Below are 23,890 nucleotides of genomic sequence, written 5' to 3' on the forward strand. Positions count from 1 at the left end.
GGGAGTAGTAGTAGTCCCTCAGCACTGCAGGAGTCTACTGATGTCACCTCTTCTGAGAATGCTCAGTAAAAATAATGTCAGTTATAACAACGGGCATTAACGGGTGTATTTTCTAACGTATGTCCGGCCATAGACTTCAACATTAAAAATAACATACGTTGATATACCCGTTTCTTGTGACGTGCGAAAAATTTGTGCATGTCACGTTATTTCTCCCGTCACAACTAATGTACGTTAGTCATGACGGGCTATAACGTGTGACAAAGGGTAAAGGAAAAAAAATTGACTTGAATGGGGTTGTTTAACGTATGTTAATAATTATGTTTCATACGTACGTGTATTAACGGGAGAACCTCATAGTGTGAAAGCAGCCTTACAGGCTGTTGTTGCCCCATACTTTTAATTTCCACAAGCGTAAAAGGAAAAAGACCCCCTAAATGTATAACTCAATTTCTCGAAAGAATTACCCCATATGTGGGAGTAAAGTGCTCTGTGGGCGCACAACATGGCTCAGGAGTGAGAGCGTGCCATGTACATTTGAGGTCTAAATTGGTGATTTGCACAGGGGTGACTGATTTTACAGCGGTTCTGACATCAACACAAAACAAGTACCTAGATGTGACCCCATTTTGGAAACTGCATCCCTTACATAATGTAACAAGGGGTATTGTGAGCCTTAACACCCCACAGTTGTTTGACAAATTCTCATTAAAGTTGGATGGGAAAATGAAGAGGAAAAAATTTTCACTAAAATGCTGGTGTTAGCCTACATTATTCATTTTCACAAGGGAGAATAGGGAAAAAAGCCCCTCAAAATTTGTAGCCCCATTTTTTTCTGAGTAAGAACATACCCCAAATGTGGATGTAAAGTGCTCTGCAGGCGAACTCCAATGCTCAGAAGAGAAGGAATGCAATTGGGCTTTTGGCAAAAGAATGTGTCCAAAATTGAATGCCATGTGTGTTTACAAAGCCCCTATAGTGGCAGAACAGTGGACCCCCCCATGTGACCCCATTTTGGAAACTACACCCCTCATGTAATAAGGGGTGCAGTGAGCATTTACACCCCACAGGTCTGACAGATTTTTGGAACAGTGGTCTGTGGAAATTAAAAATAAAATTTTTCATTTCAACAGCCCACTGTTCAAAAGATCTGTCAAATGCCAGTGGGATGTAAATGTTCACTTCACCCCTTATTAAATTCTGTAAGGGGTGTAGTTTCCAAAATGGGGTCACATGTGGGAGGTTCACTGTTCTGGCACCACGGGGGGCTTTGTAAACACACATGGCCTCCCACTTCTATTCCAACCAAATACACTCACCAAAAGCTCAATGGTGCTCCTTCTCTTCTGAGCATTGTAGTGTATGTGTATATATGATGTGTGTATGATGTCTGTGTATGATGTATGTATGTATGTAATGTATAATATAGGGGTCAGTGGCCCGGTGTATGCATGATATGTGTATGCATGCATGCATGTATGTTTTGTACAGGGGCGGACTGACAAGTGCTGCTACCAGTTGTGCTATCTAATTTTATTTATTTTTGGTGGCTTCTGTCCACCCACACTAAATTGCACCCCCAGAATCCCGCCCCTTCATACTCGCCCCTGGCGACCAAGAGCCCCACGGATGCACGCAAACACACCCGAACCAAAACTACAACTTCCAGCATGTTGCACCATAACCTAAACTGTAGAACTATAAAGTGTAACATGCTGGGAGTTGTAGTTTTGGTTCGGGTCAGCTGCAGAGCCATAGGCTGAATCAGGGCATGCTGGGTGTTGTAGTTACTAACTGCAATTCCCTGTATTTCTTGACACAGCCTATGGCTCTGCAGCTGACACAAACCAAAACTACAACTCCCAGCATGTTACACAATAATCTTAACTGTACTATATATACAGTGCAACATGCTGCAACACCCACACAACCATAGGCTGTATTATGGCATGCTGGGTGTTGTAGTTATCTAGTAAGTAAATGAAACTTCCAGCATTTTTTGACACATAAATTAGAGTAAATAAAAGGCACCATATAAACTGGAGAAGCCGAACACCCTGCCCCCCAGTAACACAGCGTTGTTCATTGTTACCCATACAAAAGACTCCATATAGAAGTCCCTATAAAGACTGAAAAATTGTGATTAAAATATTTTAAGAAGTGCGTATATTTGTTAATAAGCCACTTTCCTAATAAAAGTTCCGATAATAAATGGTTCCGATAAAAACTACAGATCACGGCACATAAGATTACCCTCATCCCTGTATATGGAAAAATTTAAGTTATAGGGGTCAGATTGGGGGGGGGGGGGGGGCTTGCCTCGGGTGTAAAAGGAGCTAGCTACAGCTCTCCCGCCGCTAATAGCCTGGCATGCTGCGATCGCCGTGGCCGCTATTAAACCATTAGATAACCGCTGTCTAAGTTGACAGCAGTGTCTAAAGGGATCTTATATCCATGCCTGGTGGGCTAGTGGGATGAATCATACTATTTTGGTTGAAATTATTTTATCTACCAGGACAAGTGGATTTTCTTGAGGGACAAGTAGATTGTGTTCCGCTTTAGTCCCTTGGACAAGTAGTTTTTATTTTTTTAAATTTCCACACCCCTGCTTGCATCATTTAGCGTTTTTCGAACTTTGAAGCTCTCTGCTTGAAAGGAAAGTGGACATTCCAAATAAAGTTTAGCACCAATTTTCCAATTTTTTTATGAAAATTTCAAAATCTGAATTTTTTTTAGGGACCAGTTAAGTTTCAAAGTGAATGAGGGTCTTTATTTTGGAAATACCCTATAATGGACCCCATTATGAAAACTAAACCCCTTGACCTCTTCAGGACATAGGGCATATGGATACGCCCTGCATTCCGAGTCCTTAAGGACCGAGGGCGTATCCATACGCCCGTGGGAATTCCGGTCCCCACCGCTAGCCGGTTGGGGACCGGAGCCGGATGCTTGCTGAAATCGTTCAGCAGGCATCCCGGCATATCGCCCAGGGGGGTCATTATGCCATTATGACAATTCAGTCCAGCGATCTGCGGCGATTCCGGGTCAATCGGGTCTCCAGTGACCCGGAATTACTGGCTGATCGGGGCAGTCTCTGACGGCCCCGAACAGCCAAAGCCTGCAGGGGTGAAGTGGCACTGGTTATGCAACAGCAGTTATGCAACAGCAGGAGGCAGACCACCACAACTCCCAGCATTCCCTTATGGGCATGCTGGGACTTATGGTTTTGCAACAGCTGGAGGCACATTTTTTCTATGGAAAAGTGTACCATCAGCTGTTGTATAATTACAACTCCCAGCTTGCACAAACAGCTAAAGTGCATGCTGGGAGTTGTATTGATGCATCTGCTGGTTGCATAACTACAACTCCCAGCATGCCCGTTGGCTGTCGGTGACTGCTGAGAGTTGTAGTTTTGCAACAGCTGAAGGCACACTGGTTGTGAAACACTGTGTAAGGTCACAAACTCAGTGATACATAACCAGTGTGCCTACAGCTGTTGCAAAAATAAAACTCTCAGCATGTACAGTCTGTCAGCGCATGCTGGGAGTTGTAGTTTTGCAACAGCTGGATGTTCTCCCCCCCCCCCCCCCATGTGAATGTACAGGGTACACTCACATGGGCGGAGGTTTACAGCAAGTATCTGGCTGCAAGTTTGAGCTGCGGCAAATTTTCTGCCGCAGGTCAAACTGCCAGCGAGAAACTACTGTGAACCCCCGTCCGTGCGACTGTACCCTAAAAACACTACACTACACTAACAAAAAATAAAATAAAAAGTAAAAAACACTACATATACACAAATTTATTTTTTTTTTTACATATGCAAAAGTCGGGAAACACCTGTGGGATATTAAAGCTCACTTTATCCCATGTTACATTCCCCGAGGGGTCTAGTTTCCAAAGTGGTATTCCATGTGGGGGTTTTTAGCTGTTCTGGCACCATAAGGGCTTCCTAAATGCAACATGCCCCCCAAAAACCATTTCAGAAAAACGTACTCTCCAAAATCCCCTTGTCGCTTCTTCCATTCTGAGCCCTCTACTGTGCCCGCCGAACACTTTACATAGACACATGAGGTATGTGCTTACTCGAGAGAAATTGGGCTACAAATACTAGTAAAAATTTTCTCCTTTTACCCCTTGTAAAAATTCAAAAATTGGGTCTACAAGAACATGTGAGTAAAAAAATGAAGATTGTGAATTTTCTCCTTCACTTTGCTGCTATTCGTGTGAAACACCTAAAGGGTTAAAACGCTGACTGAATGTCATTTTGAATACTTTGGGGGGTGTAGTTTTTATAATGGGGTCATTTATGGGGTATTTCTAATATGAAGACCCTTCAAACCCACTTCAAACCTGAACTGGTCTCTGAAAAATATCGAGTTTGTAAATTTTGTGAAAAATCGGAAAATTGCTGCTGAACTTTGAAGCCCTCTGGTGTCTTCCAAAAGTAAAAACTCATCAATTTTATGATGCAAACATAAAGTAGACATATTGTATATGTGAATCCAACAAAAAATGTATTCGTAATATCAATTTTCCTTACAAGCAGAAAGCTTCAAAGTTAGAAAAATGCAAAATTTTCAAATTTTTCATCAAATTTTACGGATTTTTCACCAAGAAAGGATGCAAGTATCGACAAAAATTTACCACTATGTTAATGTAGAATATGTCACGAAAAAACAATCTCGGAATCAGAATGATAACTAAAAGCATTCCAGAGTTATTAATGTTTAAAGTGACAGTGGTCAGATGTGCAAAAAATGCTCCGGTCCTTAAGGCCAAAATGGGCTTGGTCCTGAAGGGGTTAAAGTATTCAAAATGCCATTCAGAAACATTAACCCTTTAGGTGTTTCACTGGAATAGCAGCAAACTGGAGAAAATTTATAATCTTTATTTTTTACACTAACATGTTTTTGTAGTCCCACTTTTTTCATTTTTACAAGAGGTATTGGTAAAAATGTCCCCCAAAATTTGTAACCCTATTTCTCTTAAGTAAGAAAATGTTGTGGATGTAATGTGTTCTGCGGGCGCAGTAGAGGGCTCAGAAGGGAAGGAGCAACAATGGGATTTTGGAGAGGGAATTTTGCTGAAATGGTTTTTGGGGGGCATGTCTCATTTAGGAAGCGCCTATGTGCCAGAACAGCAAAAAAAAAAAAAAAAAAAAAAAAAACACATGGCATACTATTTTGGAAACTACACCCCTCAAGGAACTTAACAAGGGGTACAGTGAGCCTACACACCCCACAGGTGATTGACGAATTTTCACTAAAGTTGGACATGAAAATGAAAATTTTTATTTTCACTAAAATGCTCTTGTTACCCCAAATTTTTCATTTTTACATAGGTTAATAGTAGAAGAAATGGGGTTTCAAATTTTGGGGGCTTTTTCTGAGTAAGAACATACCCCATATGTGGATGTAAAGTGCTCTGCGGGTGCTCAGAAGAGAAGGAGTGCCGTTGGGATTTTGAAGAGAAAATTTGTCTGGAATTGAAAGCCACGTGTGTTTAAAAAGACCCCATAGTGCCAGAACAATGGACCCCCCACATGTGACCCCATTTTGGAAACTAAACCCCTCACGTAATGTAATAAGGGGTGCAGCGATCCAGCTGTTGCAAAACTACAACTCCCAGCATGCGCTGACAGACTGTACATGCTGAGTTTTAGTTTTGCAACAGCTGTAGGCACACTGGTTATGTATCACTGAGTTTGTGACCTAACTCGGTGTTTCACAACCAGTGTGCCTCCAGCTGTTGCAAAACTACAACTCCCAGCATGTACGGTGCATGGTGTACATTGACTGCTGAGAGTTGGAGTTTGCAACAGCTGGAGGCACACCGGTCGTGAAACACTGAGTTAGGTAAAAAAAAAAAAACTACGTTTCACAACCAGTGTGCCTTCAGCTGTTGCAAAACTACAACTCTCAACAGTCACCGACAGCCAACGGGCATGCTGGGAGTTGTAGTTATGCAACCAGCAGATGCACCACTACAACTCCCAGCATGCACTTTAGCTGTTTGTGCAAGCTGGGAGTTGTAGTTATACAACAGCTGAAGGTACACTTTTCCATAGAAAAAATGTGCCTCCAGCTGTTGCAAAACCATAAGTCCCAGCATGCCCATAAGGGAATGCTGGGAGTTGTGGTGGTCTGCCTCCTGCTGTTGCATAACTACAGCTCCCAGCATGCCCTTTTTGCATGCTGGGAGCTGTTGCTAAGCAACAGCAGGAGGCTGTCACTCACCTCCACCGATCCACGCCGCGCAGGTCAGTCCCTCGTCGCCGCCGCTCCTGGGCCCCCGATCCCAACATTCACACCGGGATCGGGGTCCCCAGCACCCGGGGTGCACGTCCCGCACCCGCTCACGTCCTCCGGAAGAGGGGCGGAGCGGGTGCGGGAGTGACACCCGCAGCAGGCGCCCTGATTGGTCGGCCGGTAATCCGGCCGACGAATCAGGGCGATCGTGAGGTGGCACCAGTGCTACCTCACCCCTGCAGGCTCTGGCTGTTCGGGGCTGTCAGAGACTGCCCCGAACGGCCAGTAATTCCGGGTCACTGGAGACCCGATTGACTCGGAATCGTCGCAGATCGCTGGACTGAATTGTCCAGCGATCTGCAGCGATCGCCAACATGGGGGGGCATAATGACCCCCCTGGGCGAAATGCCGGGATGCCTGCTGAACGATTTCAGCAGGCATCCGGCTCCGGTCCCCAACTGGCTAGCGGTGGGGACCGGATTTCCCACGGGCGTATGGATACACCCTCAGTCCTTAAGGACTCGGAATGCAGGGCGTATCCATATGCCCTATGTCCTGAAGAGGTTAAGGGGTGTAGTGTCCAAAATAGTATGATTTTTTTTTTTTTTTTTTTTTTTTTTTTGCTTTTTTGGCACCACAGGAGCTTCCTAAATGTGACATGCCCCCCAAAAACTATTTCAGCAAAATTTGGTTTCCAAAAGCCAAATGTGACTCCTTCTTTTCTGAGCATTGTAGTTCGCCCCCAGAGCATTTTATGTCCTAACATGGGCTATTTCCATACTCAGAAGAGATGGGGTTGAAAATTTTGGGGGGCATTACCTTTTGTAAAGATGGTAAATTTGGGGAAAAAACAGCACTTTAGTGAAATTTTTTTTTTTTCCATTTACACATCAGACTTTAATGAAAAGTTGGCAAACACCTGTGGGGTGTTAAGGCTCACTGTACCCCTTGTTACGTGCCTTGAGGGGTTTAGTTTCCAAAATGGTATGCCATGTGGGGGTTTTCTGCTGTTCTGGCACATAGGGGCTTCTTAAATGCGACATGCCCCAATAACCATTTCAGCAAAATTCACTCTAAAATCTCGTTGCTCTTTCCCTTCTGAGCCCTCTAATGTGCCCACCGAACACTTGACATACACACATGAGGTATTTCCTTACTCAAGAGAAATTGGGTTACAAATTTTGGGGGACTTTTTCTCCTATTACTCCTTGTAACAATTCAAAAACTGGGTCTACAAGAACATGCGAGTGTAAAATATGAAGATTTTGAATTTTTTCCTTCACTTGCTGCTATTCCTGTGAAACGCCTAAAGGGTTAACACACTTACTAAATGTCATTTTGGATACTTAAAGGGGTGTAGTTTTTATAATGGGGTCATTTGTGGGGTATTTCTAATATGAAGTCCCTTCAAATCCACTTCAAATCTTAACTGGTCCTTGAAAAATTCAGATTTTTTAAATTTTGTGAAAAATTGGAAAACTGCTGCTGAGCTTTGAAGCCCTCTGTCTTCAAAAAGTAAAAACATGTCAAAATTATGATAAACATATAAAGTAGACATATTGTATTTGTGAATCAGTATATCATTTATTTGGAATGTCTGTTTTCCTTACATGCAGAGAGCTTCAAAGGTAGAAAAATGCTAAATTTTCAATTTTTTCATAAAATTTTGGAATTTATCACAAAGAAACTATGCCAGTATGGACAAAAATTTACCACTAACATGAAGTAGAATATGTCAAGAAAAAAGTCTCGGAATCAGAATGAAAAGTAAAAGCATCACAGAGTTATTAATGCTTAAAGTGACAGTGGTCAGATGTGCAAAAATTGGCTGGGTCCTTAAAGGAGAACTCCGGAATATAAAAATTGTGGCCCATACTGCTGGCAGTAAAAAAAATAAAGATGTACATACCTTCCTTCGCTCCCCCGGGCCTCCGGTAACCGGCTCCGGTCTACGCCGCATCCACTTCCTGGTTGCCGGTGGTCGGATGAGTCATACTGCGCTCAGCCAATCACCGGCCGCAGTGAAGTCCCGATTCGGCCGACGCTAGGCTGAGCGGCAATGTGACATTTTCGGCCCTGGCCGCAGGTGCCGGTGTAGTGAAGAATTTTGTCCTGAAGTGTTTTCACACTGCTGCTCAGCCTATCGCCGGCCGAGTCTGAGTTCGCTGCGGTATGCAGTATGACTCATCTGACCACCGGCAACCAGGAAGTGGATCGCGGCGGAGACCGGAGCCGGTTACCGGAGGCCCCGAGGGAGCGGAGGAAGGTATGTACATCTTTATTTTTGGGCCACCATTTATATTCACTAGTTCTCCTTTAAGGTGAAAATGGGCTGGGTCCTTAAGGGCTTAAAGGGGTGCTCCAGTGGAATATTATTATTATTATTTTTTTTTTGACTGGTGCCAGAAAGTTAAACAGATTTGTAAATTACTTCTATAAAAAAAATCTTAATCCATCCAGTACTTATTAGCTGCTGAATACTACAGAGGACATTCTTTTCTGTTTGGAACACAGAGCTCTCTCCTGACATCTCTGTCCATTTTAGGAACTGTCCAGAGCAGCATATGTTTACTATGGGGATTTCTCCAACTGTACAGTTCTTAAAATGGAGGGGTCAGCAGAGCACTGTGGTCATGATATCTGCAGAGAGCTATGTTACAAAAATAAACAAATTTCCTCCTGATGTTCAGCAGTACTGGAAGGATTAAGATTTTTTTAATGGAAGTAATTTACAAATCTGTTTAACTTTCTGGCACCAGTTGATTAAAAAAAATTAAAATAAAAAATAATACTTTTCCACTGGAGTACCCGTTTAAGTAAAAAGCACATGAACACTTTTCTGAAGATTGGTGTTGTGATGCAATTATGTTAGTAAAGCTGTCGCTACCAGTTGCAGTGTTCATAAATTATCTGTAATTTGTGCAGGAACTGTAATGTCCCAATAAAACATGTTATACTGTTACAGGCAAAAGAGATTTTGACAAAAGAATCTAATGTTCAAGAAGTACGATGCCCGGTAACTGTGTGTGGAGATGTTCACGGACAGTTTCACGACCTCATGGAATTGTTCAGAATCGGTGGTAAATCACCAGATACAAATTATTTATTCATGGGAGACTATGTCGACAGAGGATACTACTCAGTGGAAACTGTAACACTGCTTGTTGCACTAAAGGTATGGGAAACTTGTTCATTTCTCATTTGCATTGTTGCTAGCACCTGCATAGGCCCTTTTTCAGATTCCAAAAATTTTTTTTTCTACAAACGAACACAAAAAAAATGATGTTCAACGCTCTGGATCGCACCTAATGTAAGAAAAGAGTTGCACTGCAAACCATGGCAGTTAGGGAAGCCCAACAGTCGCAAGAAAATCCCCTCTTGACTGGGGTCACAGTGCGTTTACAGCAAATTTGACACTGCGGATGCACCTTGAAGCGACTGCATAGCGAGCTCCCTGTAGCTCTGTCTGCTTATAGCAGTGGATTTACCACTGGCAGTCACGTGCTGACACAGAGCTATCCAGCCACTGCACGGAGATCGTTCTGTAGTTGCACTGTGACTTCTGGCAGCGCATCCACAGTGTCAAATACGCAGTGGATATGCCGTGTGACCCTACCCTAAATGTTTTTGGACATTTTCTTTGTTTTTTTTAGATCGTTGGGGCTACTTTTGGGTCACAATCCGACCAGTTTACTCATATTAGCTGTGACTAACAGAGTGGGACTGTTATTTTTGGTTGCACTACACTTGTGAGCAAAATTACTGTGTAGTCCCATTCTTAAAGAGGTACTCTGGTGGAAAGAAAATTTTATTACAAATTAACTGGTGCCACAATGTTAAACAGATTTGTAAATTACTTTTATTAATAAAGAATCTTAATCCTTCTAAAAATTCTATTTTTTTTCTAAAAATTCTATTTTTTCTGGAATTCTTTTCAGCCTGACCAGTGCTCTCTGCTGACACCTCTGTCTGTATCGGGAATTATGGGGATTTGCTTTTTCTCTGGACAGTTCCTCCCATGAGGTGTTGGCAGAGAGCAGTGTGGACAAACTGAAAAGAATTTCAGAAAGAAATACAACTTACTGTGGAGCATACAGCAGTTAAGTACTGGAAGGATTACAATTTTAAAATAGAAGTAATTTACACATCTGTCTTAACTTTCTGGCACCAGTTGATTTGAAAGTGTTTTCCACCAGAGTATCCCTTTAACACAAGTGAATGTAATATATTACAGAGTGTATCTTATCAGAAAAGCTATGAATTTTTATGTGAGGCCTGAAACAGACTGCAGAGTGTTCGCAAGAGCATACACATCATAACAAGAGATGAGTGAACTTACAGTGAATTTGATTCGTCATGAACATCTCGGCTCGGCAGTTTCTGACTTATCCTGCATAAATTAGTTCAGCTTTCAGGTGCTCTGGTGGGCTGGAATAGGTGGATACAGTCCTAGGAAAGAGTCTCATAGGACTGTGTCCACCTTTTCCAGCCCACGGGAGCCCCTGAAAGCTGAACTAATTTATGCAGGATAAGTCCTCAACTGCCGAGCCGAGAAGTTTGTGACGAATCAAATTTACTGTAACTTCGCTCATCTCTAATCATAATCTCTAACTTTCAGTTGTCCTTGAGCTAGTGTTAAGCTTGCAGAGTAGAATTAAGAAAAATGCTATACAAAAGTTATAGAATGGCCAGAAATGGGCCTACCCATGTACACAGTGACATTTTATCCTAAAGTTACTTGAAATGACAAGCTTAAGGGTATGTTAACTCATGCATATTTTGCTGCAGATTTTTCTACCTATTGAAGTAGGTAGTAAAATCTGCAGCAAAATATGCACATGGGACCCTACTGGTAAACTGACTGGAAATGTGAATCTGCAGCTTTAAAGAATATTCTAGTGATTAGTAAGGAATTGGCTGCTTAACCCCTTAACGACACAGGACGTAAATGTACGTCCTGGTGAGCTGGTACTTAACGCACCAGGACGTACATTTGCGTCCTAAGCATAACCGCGAGCATCGGAGCGATGCCCGCATCATGCGCGGCAGGTCCCAGCTTCTGATCGCAGCCAGGGACCCGCCCGTAATGGCGGACACCCGTGATCCTGTGGATGTCCGCCATTAACCCCTCAGATGCCGTGATCAATACAGATCACGGCATCTGCAGCATCGCGGTCATTAAAATGGATGATCGGATCACCCTCAGCGCTGCTGCGGCTATCCGATCATCCAGCATGGCAAACGGAGGTCCCCTCACCTGGCTCCACTGCCTTTCCGGCGTCTTCTGCTCTTATCTGCCTTTCCGCAGACCAGAGCAGAAGATGACTGATAACACTGATCAGTGCTATGTCCTATACATAGCACTGAACAGTATTAGCAATCGAATGATTGCTATAAATAGTCCCCTATGGGGACTATTAGTCTAAAAATAAAAGGGAAAAAACAAAAAAAAAAACCCTCCCCCAATAAAAACGTCAATTGTCCCATTTTCCCTATTTCACCCTCAAAAAGTGATACCAAATCTGTATATAAAATATATTTTTTTATCGCTGCGTGCATAAATATCTGAACTATTAAAATAAAATGTTAATGTGCGGTGAACAGCGTAAACGTAAAAAATAAGTCCAAAATAGCTGATTTTTTAAAAAACTTTTTATTCCAAAATTTTTTATAAAAAATGGATTAAAAGTTTTATATAAGCAAATATGGTATCAATAAAAAAAATAGCCATAATACCGCCGCTTATACGGAAAAATGAAAGTTATAGGTCTTCGAAATAGGGGGATTTTAAGCATACCAATTTAGTTAAAACGTTTTTTTTTTTTTTTTTTTTTTTTTTTTTTAGCGCAACAGTAATAGAAAAGTATATTATCATGGGAATCATTTTAATCGTATTGACCCAAAGAATAAAGAACATGTCATTTTTACCGTAAATTGTACGGTGTGAAAACAAAACCTTCCAAAAATAGCAAAATTGCGGGTTTCATTTTAATTTCACCACACAAATAGTATTTTTTTTGGTTGCGCCATACATTTTATGGTAAAGTGAGTAATGGCATTACAACAGACAACTGGTCGCGCAAAAAACAAGCCCTCATACTAGTCTGTGGATGAAAATATAAGAGTTCTGAGTTTTTTGAAGGAGAGGAGGAAAAAACAAAAACGTAAAAATAAAATTGTCTGCGTCCTTAAGGCCTGAATGGGCTTCGTCCTTAAGGGGTTAATATTTACTTTTTGACGTATACATGAAGATCACTTGACCCTTTTGTAAGCAATTGCAATTTGTTGTTTTTCTTTCTTTCTAGGTTCGGTATCGTGAACGTATTACTATTCTGAGGGGGAATCACGAAAGCAGGCAGATTACACAAGTGTATGGGTTTTATGATGAATGTTTGAGAAAATATGGAAATGCAAACGTCTGGAAATACTTCACTGACCTATTTGATTACCTTCCATTAACTGCCTTAGTGGATGGCCAGGTAAGATTATAGAGAAGATTAGCAAATGTAAATAATGAAACCACCACATTACTAAACGCAAAAGGCCTGGCACTGAAACGCTGTGCTTATTCATGTTGGCTCAAAGCAACAATTTGCGTTTTCTGAACTGATTTGATAACCTTTCTGGAATATTGAGGCTTTTAACCTCCTATATAGTTGTAGATTCCTGGCAAAGCACCCTTGGAATATGTCCAGACATGCATAATCTGTTGAGGACTCCTGTTCACCCACATAATAACCCAGTGTATTGGGTTTAGTGTGGGTGAACAGGATAACAGTTTTCCTTTTAAAACGGCACTCACCGGTTCCATAGCAAAATAGCTTTATTCTTCATATAAGAATAAAGGATAGTTCTATAGATCTGGTCTTCTGAGTTCTGCTTTAAGCCCATTTTCACTTTGAGGACCAGAGCATGTTTTGCACATCTGACCACTGTCACTTTAATTATTAATAACTCTGAGATGCTTTTTACTTTTCATTCTGATTCTGAGATGGTTTCTTCGTGACATATTCTGCTTTGTTAGTGGTAAATTTTCGTCAATACTTGCATCATTTCTTGGTGAAAAATTCAAAAATTTGATGACAATTTTTTTTTTTAATTTTCCCAACTTTGAAGCTCTCTGCTTGTAAGAAAAATAGATATTACAAATTATATATTGATTCACATATACAATATGTCTACCGTATATTTCGGCGTATAAGACTGGGCACATAAGACGACCCCCAACTTTTACAGTTAAAATATAGAGTTTGGGATATACTCTCTGTAAAGACTACCCCTCTACCGCGATATACGGTACCTTACCAGTGATGGGCTGGTTGTTGTATACAAAGCCTGCTTGGATTGGTCAGCCCTCCCTGTCTACCCAGCCCTCCCTGTCTCCAAGACTATCAAAGCGGTACATGCCTCTTTCACCCATCTAGCCCGCCATTGTATCCTGATACCGTACCTTCTTCTCTGCCTCTCAGATCTCGCACATGCACACCAGCGCCGCCTGTCAGATTTTGCACATGCGCACCTGCACTGCATCTCAGATCTTGCACATTCACGCCTGCGCTGCCTCAGATCTCGCACATGTGCACCACTTCACTGCAGTCCTCAGGAGCAAGATCTGAGAGGCTGAGAAAGAGGTATGGTAATCGGATTCATACAAGGGCGGGCCGTACAGTTGAAAGATGCGTGTTTTTATGGGCACAGCGCCGATCTCTCGCTCTATCCATACCCCAGGTGCCCCGCTCTCTCTATCCATACCCCGGCCTGGCCGACTGCAGCACCCGCCCTACAAGACGACACCCGGCGTATAAGACACCAGACTTTTGAAAACAATTTTCTGGGTTAAAACTTAGTCTTATATGCCAGAAAATACAGTACTTTATGTTTGCATCATAAAGTTGCCGTGTTTTTACTTTTGGAAGACATCAGAGGGCTTCAAAGTTCAGCAGCAACTTTCCACAAAATTTTCTAAATCGTTCAGTTTTGAAGCGGATTTGAAGGGCCTTCATATTAGAAATGCCCCACAAATGACCACATTATAACATCTTCACCCTCAAAGTATTCAAAATGACATCCAGTGTGTTAACCCTTTAGGTGTTTCACAGGAATAGCAGCAAAGTGAAGGAGAAAATTAAAAATGTAGATTTTTTTTTTTACACTCGCATGTCCTTGTAGACCCAGTTTTTTTTGATTTTTACAAGGGGTAGTAGGAGAAAAGACCCCCTACCCCCCCAAAAAGAGAAGAAAAAAAATTGTAACACAATTTCTCTCGTGTAAGGAAATTCCTCGTGTGTGTGTGTGTATGCCAGGTGTTCGGCTGGTGCAGTAGAGTGCTCAAATGGGAAGGAGCAACAATGGGGTTTTGGAGAATTAATTTTGCGGAAATTGTTTTTGGGGGGCATGTCGCATTTAGTAAGCCCCTAGTGCCAGAACAGCAGAATCCCCCCCCCCCCCAACATGGCATATTGGAAACTACACCCCTCAAGGCAGGTAACAAGGGGTTCAGTGGGGTTCAGTGAGCGTTAACACCCCACAGGTGTTTGACAACTTTTCGTTAAAGTTGGATGTGTAAATGACATTTTTTTTCCCGCTAAAGTGCAGTTCTTTTCTCAAATTTACAATTTTTACAAAGGGTAATGGGAGAAAATGCCCCTAAAATTTGTAAGCCCATCTCTTCTGAGTATGGAAATACCCCATGTTAGGACGTAAAATGCTCTGCGGGCGAACTACAATGCTCAGAAGAGGAGGAGCGCCAGTGAACTTTTGGGGAGAGATTTTGTTTGGAATGGAAGTCAGGGGCCATGTGCGTTTACAAAGCCCCCCCCCCCCCCGTGGTGCCAGAACAGTGGACCCCCCCCCCCACATGTGACCCCATTTTGGAAACTACACCCCTCACAGAATTTAATAAGTTGTGCAGTGAGTATTTACACCCCACTGGCATTTGACAGATCTTTGGAACAGTGGGCTGTGCAAATGAAAAATTACATTTTTCACTTTCACAGACCATGGTTCCAAAAATCTGTCAGACACCTTTGGGGTGTAAATGCTCACTGCACCCCTTATTACATTATGTGAGGGGGGGTAGTTTCCAAAATGGGGTCACACGTGGGGGGGTCCATTGTTCTGGCACTATGGGGGCTTTGTAAACACACGTGGCCTTCAAATGTGCAACACAAAAAGAGAAACCCAGCCACACATCCACCATTTGTAATTTGATCTACTTGCTTCTCAGCATAATTTAAAAACAGGTTGTTGGTATACATTTTGATCAAAAAGTACAAGCCCACTCGCCACGTCAAGGCCACCTAGTTAGAGTGGTTCCCTAACCTGAAACTGGCGTAGTGCCCGGTGGCGACCAGTGCCTCAGAGAATCCGTGCCCAACAGGGGGAGCAACCCAGTGGCCCGGCAGCCCCACTACTGCCCGACCAAGCCCCTTGCTCTGTGATGTCTTTGTCTGTGGGGTGGGGTGGCCCAGAGCCAGGGGCTTGGTCGGGCAGTAGTGGGGCTGCCTGGCCACTGATTCGCTCCCCCCCCCCCCCCTTTGGGCATTTTCTCTTCAAAAGCCCAATGGCGCTTCTGAGCATTGTAGTGCACCCGCAGAGCACTTTACATCCACATATGGGGTATGTTCTCAGAAGAAATGGGGTTACAAATTTTGGGGTGCTTTTTTTCTTCCTATTTTCCCTTGTGAAAATGAAAAAATTTAGGGTAACACCAGCATTTTAGTGAGAGTCTTATTTATTATATATTTTTTTCATTTTCCTATCCAACTTTAATGAAAATTCTTCAAACACCTGTGGGGTGTTAAGGCTCACTATATCCCTTGTTACGTTCCGTGAGAGGTGTAGTTTACAAAATGGGGTCACATATGGGTATTTGTCAGAACCGCTGTAAAATCAGCCACCGCTGTGGAAATTTGCCAGTTTATGCCTCAAATGTACATGGTGCGCTCTCACTCCTGAGCCTTGTGCGTCCGCATTTGGGGTATTTCTGTACTCAGGAGAAATTGCGTTACAAATTTTGGGGGTCTTTTTTTTTTCCTTTTACCTCTTGTGAAAATAAAGTATGGGGCAACACCAGCATGTTAGTGTAAACATTTTTTTTTTACACTAACAGGCTGGTGTAGCCCCCCAACTTTTCCTTTTCATAAGGGGTAAAAGGAGAAAAAGCCCCCGAAGATTTATAGTGCAATTTCTGCCGAGTACGGAAATACCCCATATGTGGCCCTAAACTGTTGCCTTGAAATAAGACAGGCCTCCGAAGTGAGAAAGAGCCATGCGCATTTGAGGACTAAATTAGGGATTGCATAGGGGTGGACAACGGGGTATTCTATGCCAGTGATTCCCAAATAGGGTGCCTCCAGCTGTTGCTTAACTCCCAGCATGCCTGCACAGTCAGTGGCTGTCCGGAAATGCTGGGAGTTGTTGTTTTTCAACAGCTGGAGGCACCGTTTTGGAAACACTGCTGTACGATACGTTTTCATTTTTATTGAGAGGGGGGGGGGGGGGGCAATGTAAGGGGGTGTATGTGTAGTGTTTTACCCTTTATGTCGTAGTGCAGTGTTTTTAGGGTACATTCACACAGGCGGAGGTTTACGGTGAGTTTCCTGCTAGGAGTCTGCGCTGCTGTGAAAAATTTGCCGCAACTCAAGCTTGAAGCAGGAAACTCGCTGTAAACCCGCCAGTGTGAATTTACCCCGTACATTCACATTGAGGGGGGGGGGCAAACATCTAGGTATTTCAAAACTACAACTCCCAGCATGTACAGATGTGCATGCTGGGAGTTGTACTTTTGCAGCAGCTGGAGGATTACAGTTTCAGACTGTAGCCCTCAAGATGTTGCTACCAACTCACCGGCTTCCGTAGCATCCAGGGAGCCGCATTGCTGTCCTCTGCTGCTGCCGATCACCGCTGCCGCTGTTGATGGGTAAGTGGACTTACGGCACTGGTCCTTGTTGTTTTCCCCATTCTGCCCAGCCTACTGTGGGTGGGCAGAACGGGGGAACCGAACGTTAACCCCACCGCCCCCGATCTGCTATTGGTCGATCGCTTCTGATCGGCCAATAGCAGGGATAGGAGGGGTGGCACCCCTGCCACCTCACTCCTATCCCTTCAGGGGGATCGTGGGTGTCTTGGACAACCCCATTCCCCCTTATTTTCTGGAAACCCGAATGACCCGGAATTGATCCTGTGCTTTTACTTAGAAATTTGATTCCGAGTATTCTAATGACATTCAAAAAGTTTAACCCTTCAGGTGTTTCATAGGAATAGCAGCAAAATGGAGGAGAAACATTAAAATCTCCTTTTTTTTTTTACACAAAAAATGTTGTTGTAGCTATGGCTGGGCAGTATGGCCAAATATGTGTATTGCGATATTTCTGTAACTTATGGCGGTTCCACGTTATAGAACTGTATTCCCCCCCCCCCCCTCAAAATTATTAGCCCAGCACTGTGCTGTCCACATTGGGGTACTACTTGCATATGTCATCCGCAAGCGCTGCCCTCCTCTTCCTCCTGTTTGTTGCGGCCACCGGCACTGACACACTATACTGTATCCCTATGCCAGGGCTGCAAAAGTAAAACAAAAATAAAACTTTAACACTTGTTCCTACGTTGGCCTTGCGCTCTTCCTGGGGATGTGAATGTCGGAAAGCAGTCAGCCTATCACCGGCTGCAGCGATGTTCCGCCTCGGCCGGTGATAGGCTAAGCCCATTGTCTTGTAAGAAGTCTGCTTCTTACTTGACAGTGGGCTCCACCTATCACTGGCCTAGGCGGAACATCGCTGCGGCCGGTGATAGGCTGACTGCTTTCCGGCATTCCATTCCCTAGGAAGCTGGTCCGGACTGACGGGGAAGGTGAGTTAAAGTTTTTCAGTTCGTCCAGTCACCACAGCACCACATGAGATTGCCCCCTATCTGCACAGGAACAGGAAGCACAAGAGAGGTTAAAAGGGCCCCTCCCTCCAAACTCCCTCTGCACCACTGTTCCATAGGAACAGGAAACAGAGGTCTGTACCTTTTTTCCTGGCGGGCTGTGTATGGTGGAGTCCAGGTGGGGAGAGTCAGTTGCCTCAGGCCTCCCTCTCTCGTACCCCGCACCGGGTCGTGGCCTGTAGAGGAGGTACCTCTCCGGTCCCGCATTCGGTCCCCTGCGGCGCTCCGGGAGTTTATGCAGGGGACAGAGTTTGTATCGGCCGGCCTCGTGTGCTCCGGCTCCCCTGGCTGCTTCCGGGTTTCCGGCTGGGTTGCGCGCGTTCTCTGGCGTTGCGCATGCGTATGACGCGGCATGCGCGTACGTGTGTCGTACGTGTGCGTCACCCTGGATTAGCTGGAACCCGGAAGCCCCTCCTCCAAGATGGTGGCCCCCCACCGCAAAACGCCGAAAGGAGGCGGGTGGCAAATGTAAAAAAAATAACTGGGCATATAAGGAAATCCCAGGTCAATCCACATCATCTGTCATGGATAGCTCGGTCGCTGTCCACTCTGCATCTCTGAAGTGCACAGGACTAGGCAACCCAGTAAGTAGAGGAGAGAGAGAGAGAGAGAGATTGAGAGAGATTGAGAGAGAGAGAGATTGAGATTGAGAGAGAGAGAGAGAGATTGAGATTGAGAGAGAGAGAGAGAGATTTCCCTGTTCTTATGGGTTTCCTTCTCTGCTTTAGGGAGACAAGGAGGCCCCGAAGAAACCGAAGTATAAGGAGTCTAAGGTTAAACCTAAGAAATGTGGGATCTGCGCTATTATCTTACATAAAGGATATAAGCCACTGTGTAAAGCCTGTACGGATAAATTAATCCAGCAGGAATCCCCGTCTTTTTTGGAGGAACTTCGCTGTATTAAAACTGAAGTTCAATCTTCTGTTGCTGCTGCTCTACCATAAGCTCAGTTGATAGATCCATCTCCACCGGTTGATCCATTCCTTATGCCGGATCGTCCCTCTTTTTCCTCCTCCATCAAAAGGATGAAAAACTACAGTAGTAGTAACTTCTGATTCAGATTCTGAAGTTGAAATTGTTGCCACGGGTTCTAATTCTCAAGAAGGGGAAGTCATTGAACCTTGTTATCAAAGGAGTGATAAGAGGTATTTTCTCCTCTTAAGACACGGAAATTTTAGTTAATGCTATCAGAAATGCAATGAACATTCCTGAATCTGAGGAACCTACCTCTATCCAAGACCGCATGTTTGCGGGCCTAAAAAAGTGTTCACCGTCCATGACAACATTAGGGATCTAATCTTGGAAGGACAGCTCTCAGCTAAAAGATCCTTTAGTCCGTAAGATGGATGGGTTGTTAAAAAAAAAAAAAAAAAAATTGAGATGCTTCCTCTGCTCAGATCAACCCAAATATTGCAGCCACTACAGTAGCAAGATCCCTGTTTGTTTGGCTGGAACAACTAGAAAACCATCTTTCCAGTAAAACTACTAAAGAAATTTTAGAATACGTTCCTATGTTAAAATTAGCTACGGCTTTCTTAGTAGATGCCTTGACTGAATCGGTCAGAATGTCCTCCTGATCAGCTGCTCTGTCCAATTCAAAAAAATTGGCAAGGGGACTCTACTTCCAAAAGTAAACTCTGCGGTATTCCTTTCCAGGGTAATTCTATGTTTGGCCCAGTGTTAGATAAAATTCTGGAGCAAGCTGCAGATAAGAAAAAGGTCCTTCCGGAAGAAAAATCTACCAATCAAAAGAATAATTTTCGTTCCTTTTTCAAAAACAAGCAGTATACAGGGAAAACGGGTACACGGAGTTACCCAAAGGGAGGCAAGGGTAGAGAATTTTTGTTCAACCCTTCTTCAAACACTTCCATTAAATACAACCATGACGGTCTTCAGGTGGGGGGAAGGCTCACTCGATTTTGTCGCCAGTGGGCGAACATATCAAAAAATCAGTTTATTCTGAGCTCTCTGGAGTTCGGCTTCAGTATCGAGTTTGCCTTCCCTCCTCCACAAAGATTTAGCATTACAGATCTAGGATCATAAAATGCAAACATGAGGCTCAACTCGGTTTGCAATTCGGTTAAATAAGGAAGTCTACCATTTCCAATTCAAAGCTCTACCCTTTTGGAATATCCTCTGCTCCAAGAATATTTACAAAGGTCATGGTAGAGGTTGTAGTCTTCCCAAGACTAGAGGGGGATCACCATCATTCCCTATTTAGACAACCTATTGACTACTGCAAATTCTCATCACCTACTGTCTCTACAGGTCCAGCAGACAGTATCATGCTTGCAAGACCTCGGCTGGATAATAATTTCCAGAAATCTCTCCATCCAGAACCAAGAGATTCCTAGGCATGACCCTGGATTTAGAGGTACAAAAAACCTTTCTTCCAGGGGAAAAATATCCTTAATTCAGGAGAAATTAAAAAAGGCGATGAGAAGCAAATCTCTCTCTAAGGGAAGCCATGTCAATACTGGGGTCCATGACATCCTGTATGCCTGCGGTACCCTGGTGCCAAAGTCATTCCAGGGTTCTTCAGTCCCAAATCCTGAAGACCTGGGAGCCCTCTGTTCTCTCTAGAGAAAGATAATTCCCCTTACTGTAAAGAAATCACTAAAGTGGTGGCTAAAAGAAAATCTTCAAGTCGGGATGCCATGGATTCCTCTTCCATCCGTCTCCATAACTACAGATGCTGGTATTTGGGGATGGGGAGCAATAGTGAAAGATCTTCACTAGAGCTAAAAGCAATATTCAAAGCTTTAAGAGCTTCAAAGGATCTAGGCCTTCATATAAAGATCTACTCAGACAACACTACAGCAGTGGCCTTCATCAATCAGGGGGGGACAAGGCACACACTCCTAAAATTTCCTGCAGAGATTTTTCTTTGGGCAGAACAAAATGTCATCCCTTTCTGCAGTACATCTAAAGGGAGTGGACAATCCTTCAGCCAATTTCCTGAGCCGCCGTATCCTGGATCCAGGAGAATGGTCCCTGAATACTCAGGTTTTTCTTAGGGATCGACAGATTATTGGTATGGCCGATAATCACGATTTTGGGCATTATCGGTATCGGCAATTACCTTGCCGATAAGCCAATAATGCCCCGCCCACCCGCACCGCGACCGCCACCCCTCGACCTGCACCCCCGACCCACCGCACCGCGTCGCACCCCCCACCGTGATGCTGGGCAGTATACCGGTATGGATTTTTGCCCATACCGCTATACCGGTCGGGCCCCTCCCCCACCCTCCGAGTCAATAAAAAAATGAAACTTACCCGTAATGGGGGTGGTCCGGGCCATCCATCCTTCCTGTAGTGTCCGGAGGCATTCCGGGTGAAGAGTGAACCGGTCCGGGCTGTCCTTCTCCGGCGGTCATCTTCTCCACTCCGGGCAGGCTCCGGCCTAGTACGCTGCATAGACGCCGCTACGCCGTGACGTCAGGTGCGTAGTGGTGCTGTCGTGACTGGACAAAGTGAAAAGTAGGAATTATGACTTACCGATAATTCGGTTTTCAGGAGTCCATCACGACAGCACCTATATTTCCCCCCCCTTAATTTTTATATGTATTTTTACATGTATCTTAACATTGCTCTCTTGGTAATTTATAAACACTCCTATGGAACAGTGGTGCAGAGGGAGTATGGAGGGAGGGACCCTTTTAACCTCTCTTGTGCTTCCTGTTCCTATGCAGATAGGGGGCAATCTCACGTGGTGCTGTCGTGATGGACTCATGAAAACTGAATTATCGGTAAGCCATAATTCCTACTTTTGTTTACCTTTTGCAGCCCGGGCATAGGGATACAGTATAGAGCAGTGGTCTTCAACCTGCGGACCTCCAGATGTTGCAAAACTGCAACTACCAGCATGCCCGGACAGTCCGGCTGGGAGTTGTAGTTTTGGGGACAGCGCAGTGCTGGGCTAATAATTCATTCCCGAGGGGAGGGGCCAAACCGGTATTGCGGTATGGGTTAAAACTCATATCGTGCAGCACAAAAATGTTGGTATTCGGTATGAACCGGTAACATAGAGGGAGATTTATGAAAACTTGTGCAGAGGAAAACTTGCCCAGGTCCCCATAGCAACCAATCAAATAGATTCTTTCTTTTTGCTCAGACCCTTTTAAACATGAAAGAAGTGATCTGCACAGGTTTTGATAAATCTCCCCTATAGTTCATAAGGTTGAAGAAAGACCAGAGTCCATAAAGTTCAACCTATGCCCCTAATGAGTCCCTACTGAGTTAATCCTAATGAGTAAAAAAAGGCAAAAAACCCTCATGCTAGAGGTAAAAATTCCTTCCCGACTCCAATATGGCAGTCAGAATAAATCCCTGGATCAACGTTCTGTCCCTATAAATCTAGTATACATAACCAGCAATGTTCTTACTCTCCAAAAATGCATCCATACCCCTTTTAAATTCTTTTACAGAGTTCACCATGACCACCTCCTCCGGGAGAGAATTCCACAGTCTCACTACTCTCACAGTAAAGAACCAGTCTGTGCTGGTGTAGAAACCTTCTTTCTTCTAAACGTAGAGGATGCCCCCTTGTTATAGATACAGTCCTGGGTACAAATAGATCATGGGAAACATCTCTGTACTGTCCCCTGATATATTTATACATAGTTATTAGGTCGCCCCTAAGCCTTCTTTTTTCTAAACTAAATAACCCTAATTCTGATAATCTTTCTGGGTACTGTAGTCCTCCCATTCCCTGTATTACCCTGGTTGCCTGTCTTTGAACCCTCTCCAGCTACACTGTATCTTTCTTGTACACTGGTGCCCAGCACTGTACACAGTATTCAATGTGTGGTCTGACTAGTGATTTGTACAGCAGTAGAATTATTTCCTTGTCGTGGGCATCTATGCCCCTATTGATGCACCCCGGTATACCGCCCAACCCTAATTGTAGTCCCATTTTTTTTTTCATTTTTACAAGGGTAAAAGGTAAAATGGCCCCCCAAAACTTTTAATTAATTTTCTCTCGATTAAGGAAGTAACTTATATGTGGATGTAAAGTCCTCTGTGGGTGCACTAGAGGGCTCAGAAGGGAAGGGGCGTCAATGGTATTTTGGAGAGCGAATTTTGCTGAAATGGTTTTTGGGGGCATGTCCCATTTAGGAAGCCCCCATGATGCCAGAACAGTAAAAAATACAAAACACACGGCATACAATTATGGAAACTACACCCCTCAAGGAACATAACAAGGATTACAGTGAGCCTTAACACCCCACAGGTGATTGACGAACTTTCGTAAAATTAGGACGTAAAAATGTTTCAATAAAATGCTGGTGTTACCCCAAATTTTGCATTATAACAAGGGGGGTAATAGGAGAAGAAACCCCAAAAAAATTTTAACCCCATGGGGAAATACTCCATATGTGGATGTAAAGTGCTCTGCAGGCAAACCACTATGCTCAGAAGAGAAGGAGCACCATTGGGGTTTTGGAGAGAGAATTTGGTTGGAATGGAAGTCAGGGGCAATGTGCGTTTACAAAGCCCCCATGGTCCCTGATACAAGGATGGGGCTTGTCTCCACCAAAACCCTACAGCAGTGTTTCCCAGACAGGGTGCTTCCAGCTGTTGCAAGACTCCCAGCTTGCCAGGACAGTCTATGGTTGTCCAGCAATACTGGGAGTTGTTGTTTTGCAACAGCTGGAGGCTCCGCTTAGGAAACACTGCCGTATGAGACGGTTTTCATTCATATTTTTCGGG

General features: G+C 43.8%; 1 protein-coding gene and 1 long non-coding RNA gene across 3 annotated transcripts in view; one reads left to right on the forward strand and one right to left on the reverse strand.

The window, feature by feature from the left end:
• The window catches only part of PPP2CA (protein phosphatase 2 catalytic subunit alpha), a 139,370-nt gene that overhangs the window by 57,278 nt on the left and 58,202 nt on the right, over nt 1-23,890 (forward strand). The window contains exons 2-3 of the mRNA XM_056516608.1: nt 9,214-9,423; nt 12,554-12,727. Of these exons, the coding sequence (XP_056372583.1) occupies nt 9,214-9,423; nt 12,554-12,727 (384 nt within the window). The remainder of the gene's footprint in view (nt 1-9,213; nt 9,424-12,553; nt 12,728-23,890) is intronic.
• Nucleotides 1-23,890, reverse strand: part of LOC130267212 (uncharacterized) — a 174,852-nt gene that overhangs the window by 50,672 nt on the left and 100,290 nt on the right. The gene's annotated exons all lie outside the window — the stretch shown is intronic.

Source organism: Hyla sarda, chromosome 4 (genome assembly GCF_029499605.1).
Source record: "Hyla sarda isolate aHylSar1 chromosome 4, aHylSar1.hap1, whole genome shotgun sequence".
Classification (NCBI taxonomy): domain Eukaryota; kingdom Metazoa; phylum Chordata; class Amphibia; order Anura; family Hylidae; genus Hyla; species Hyla sarda.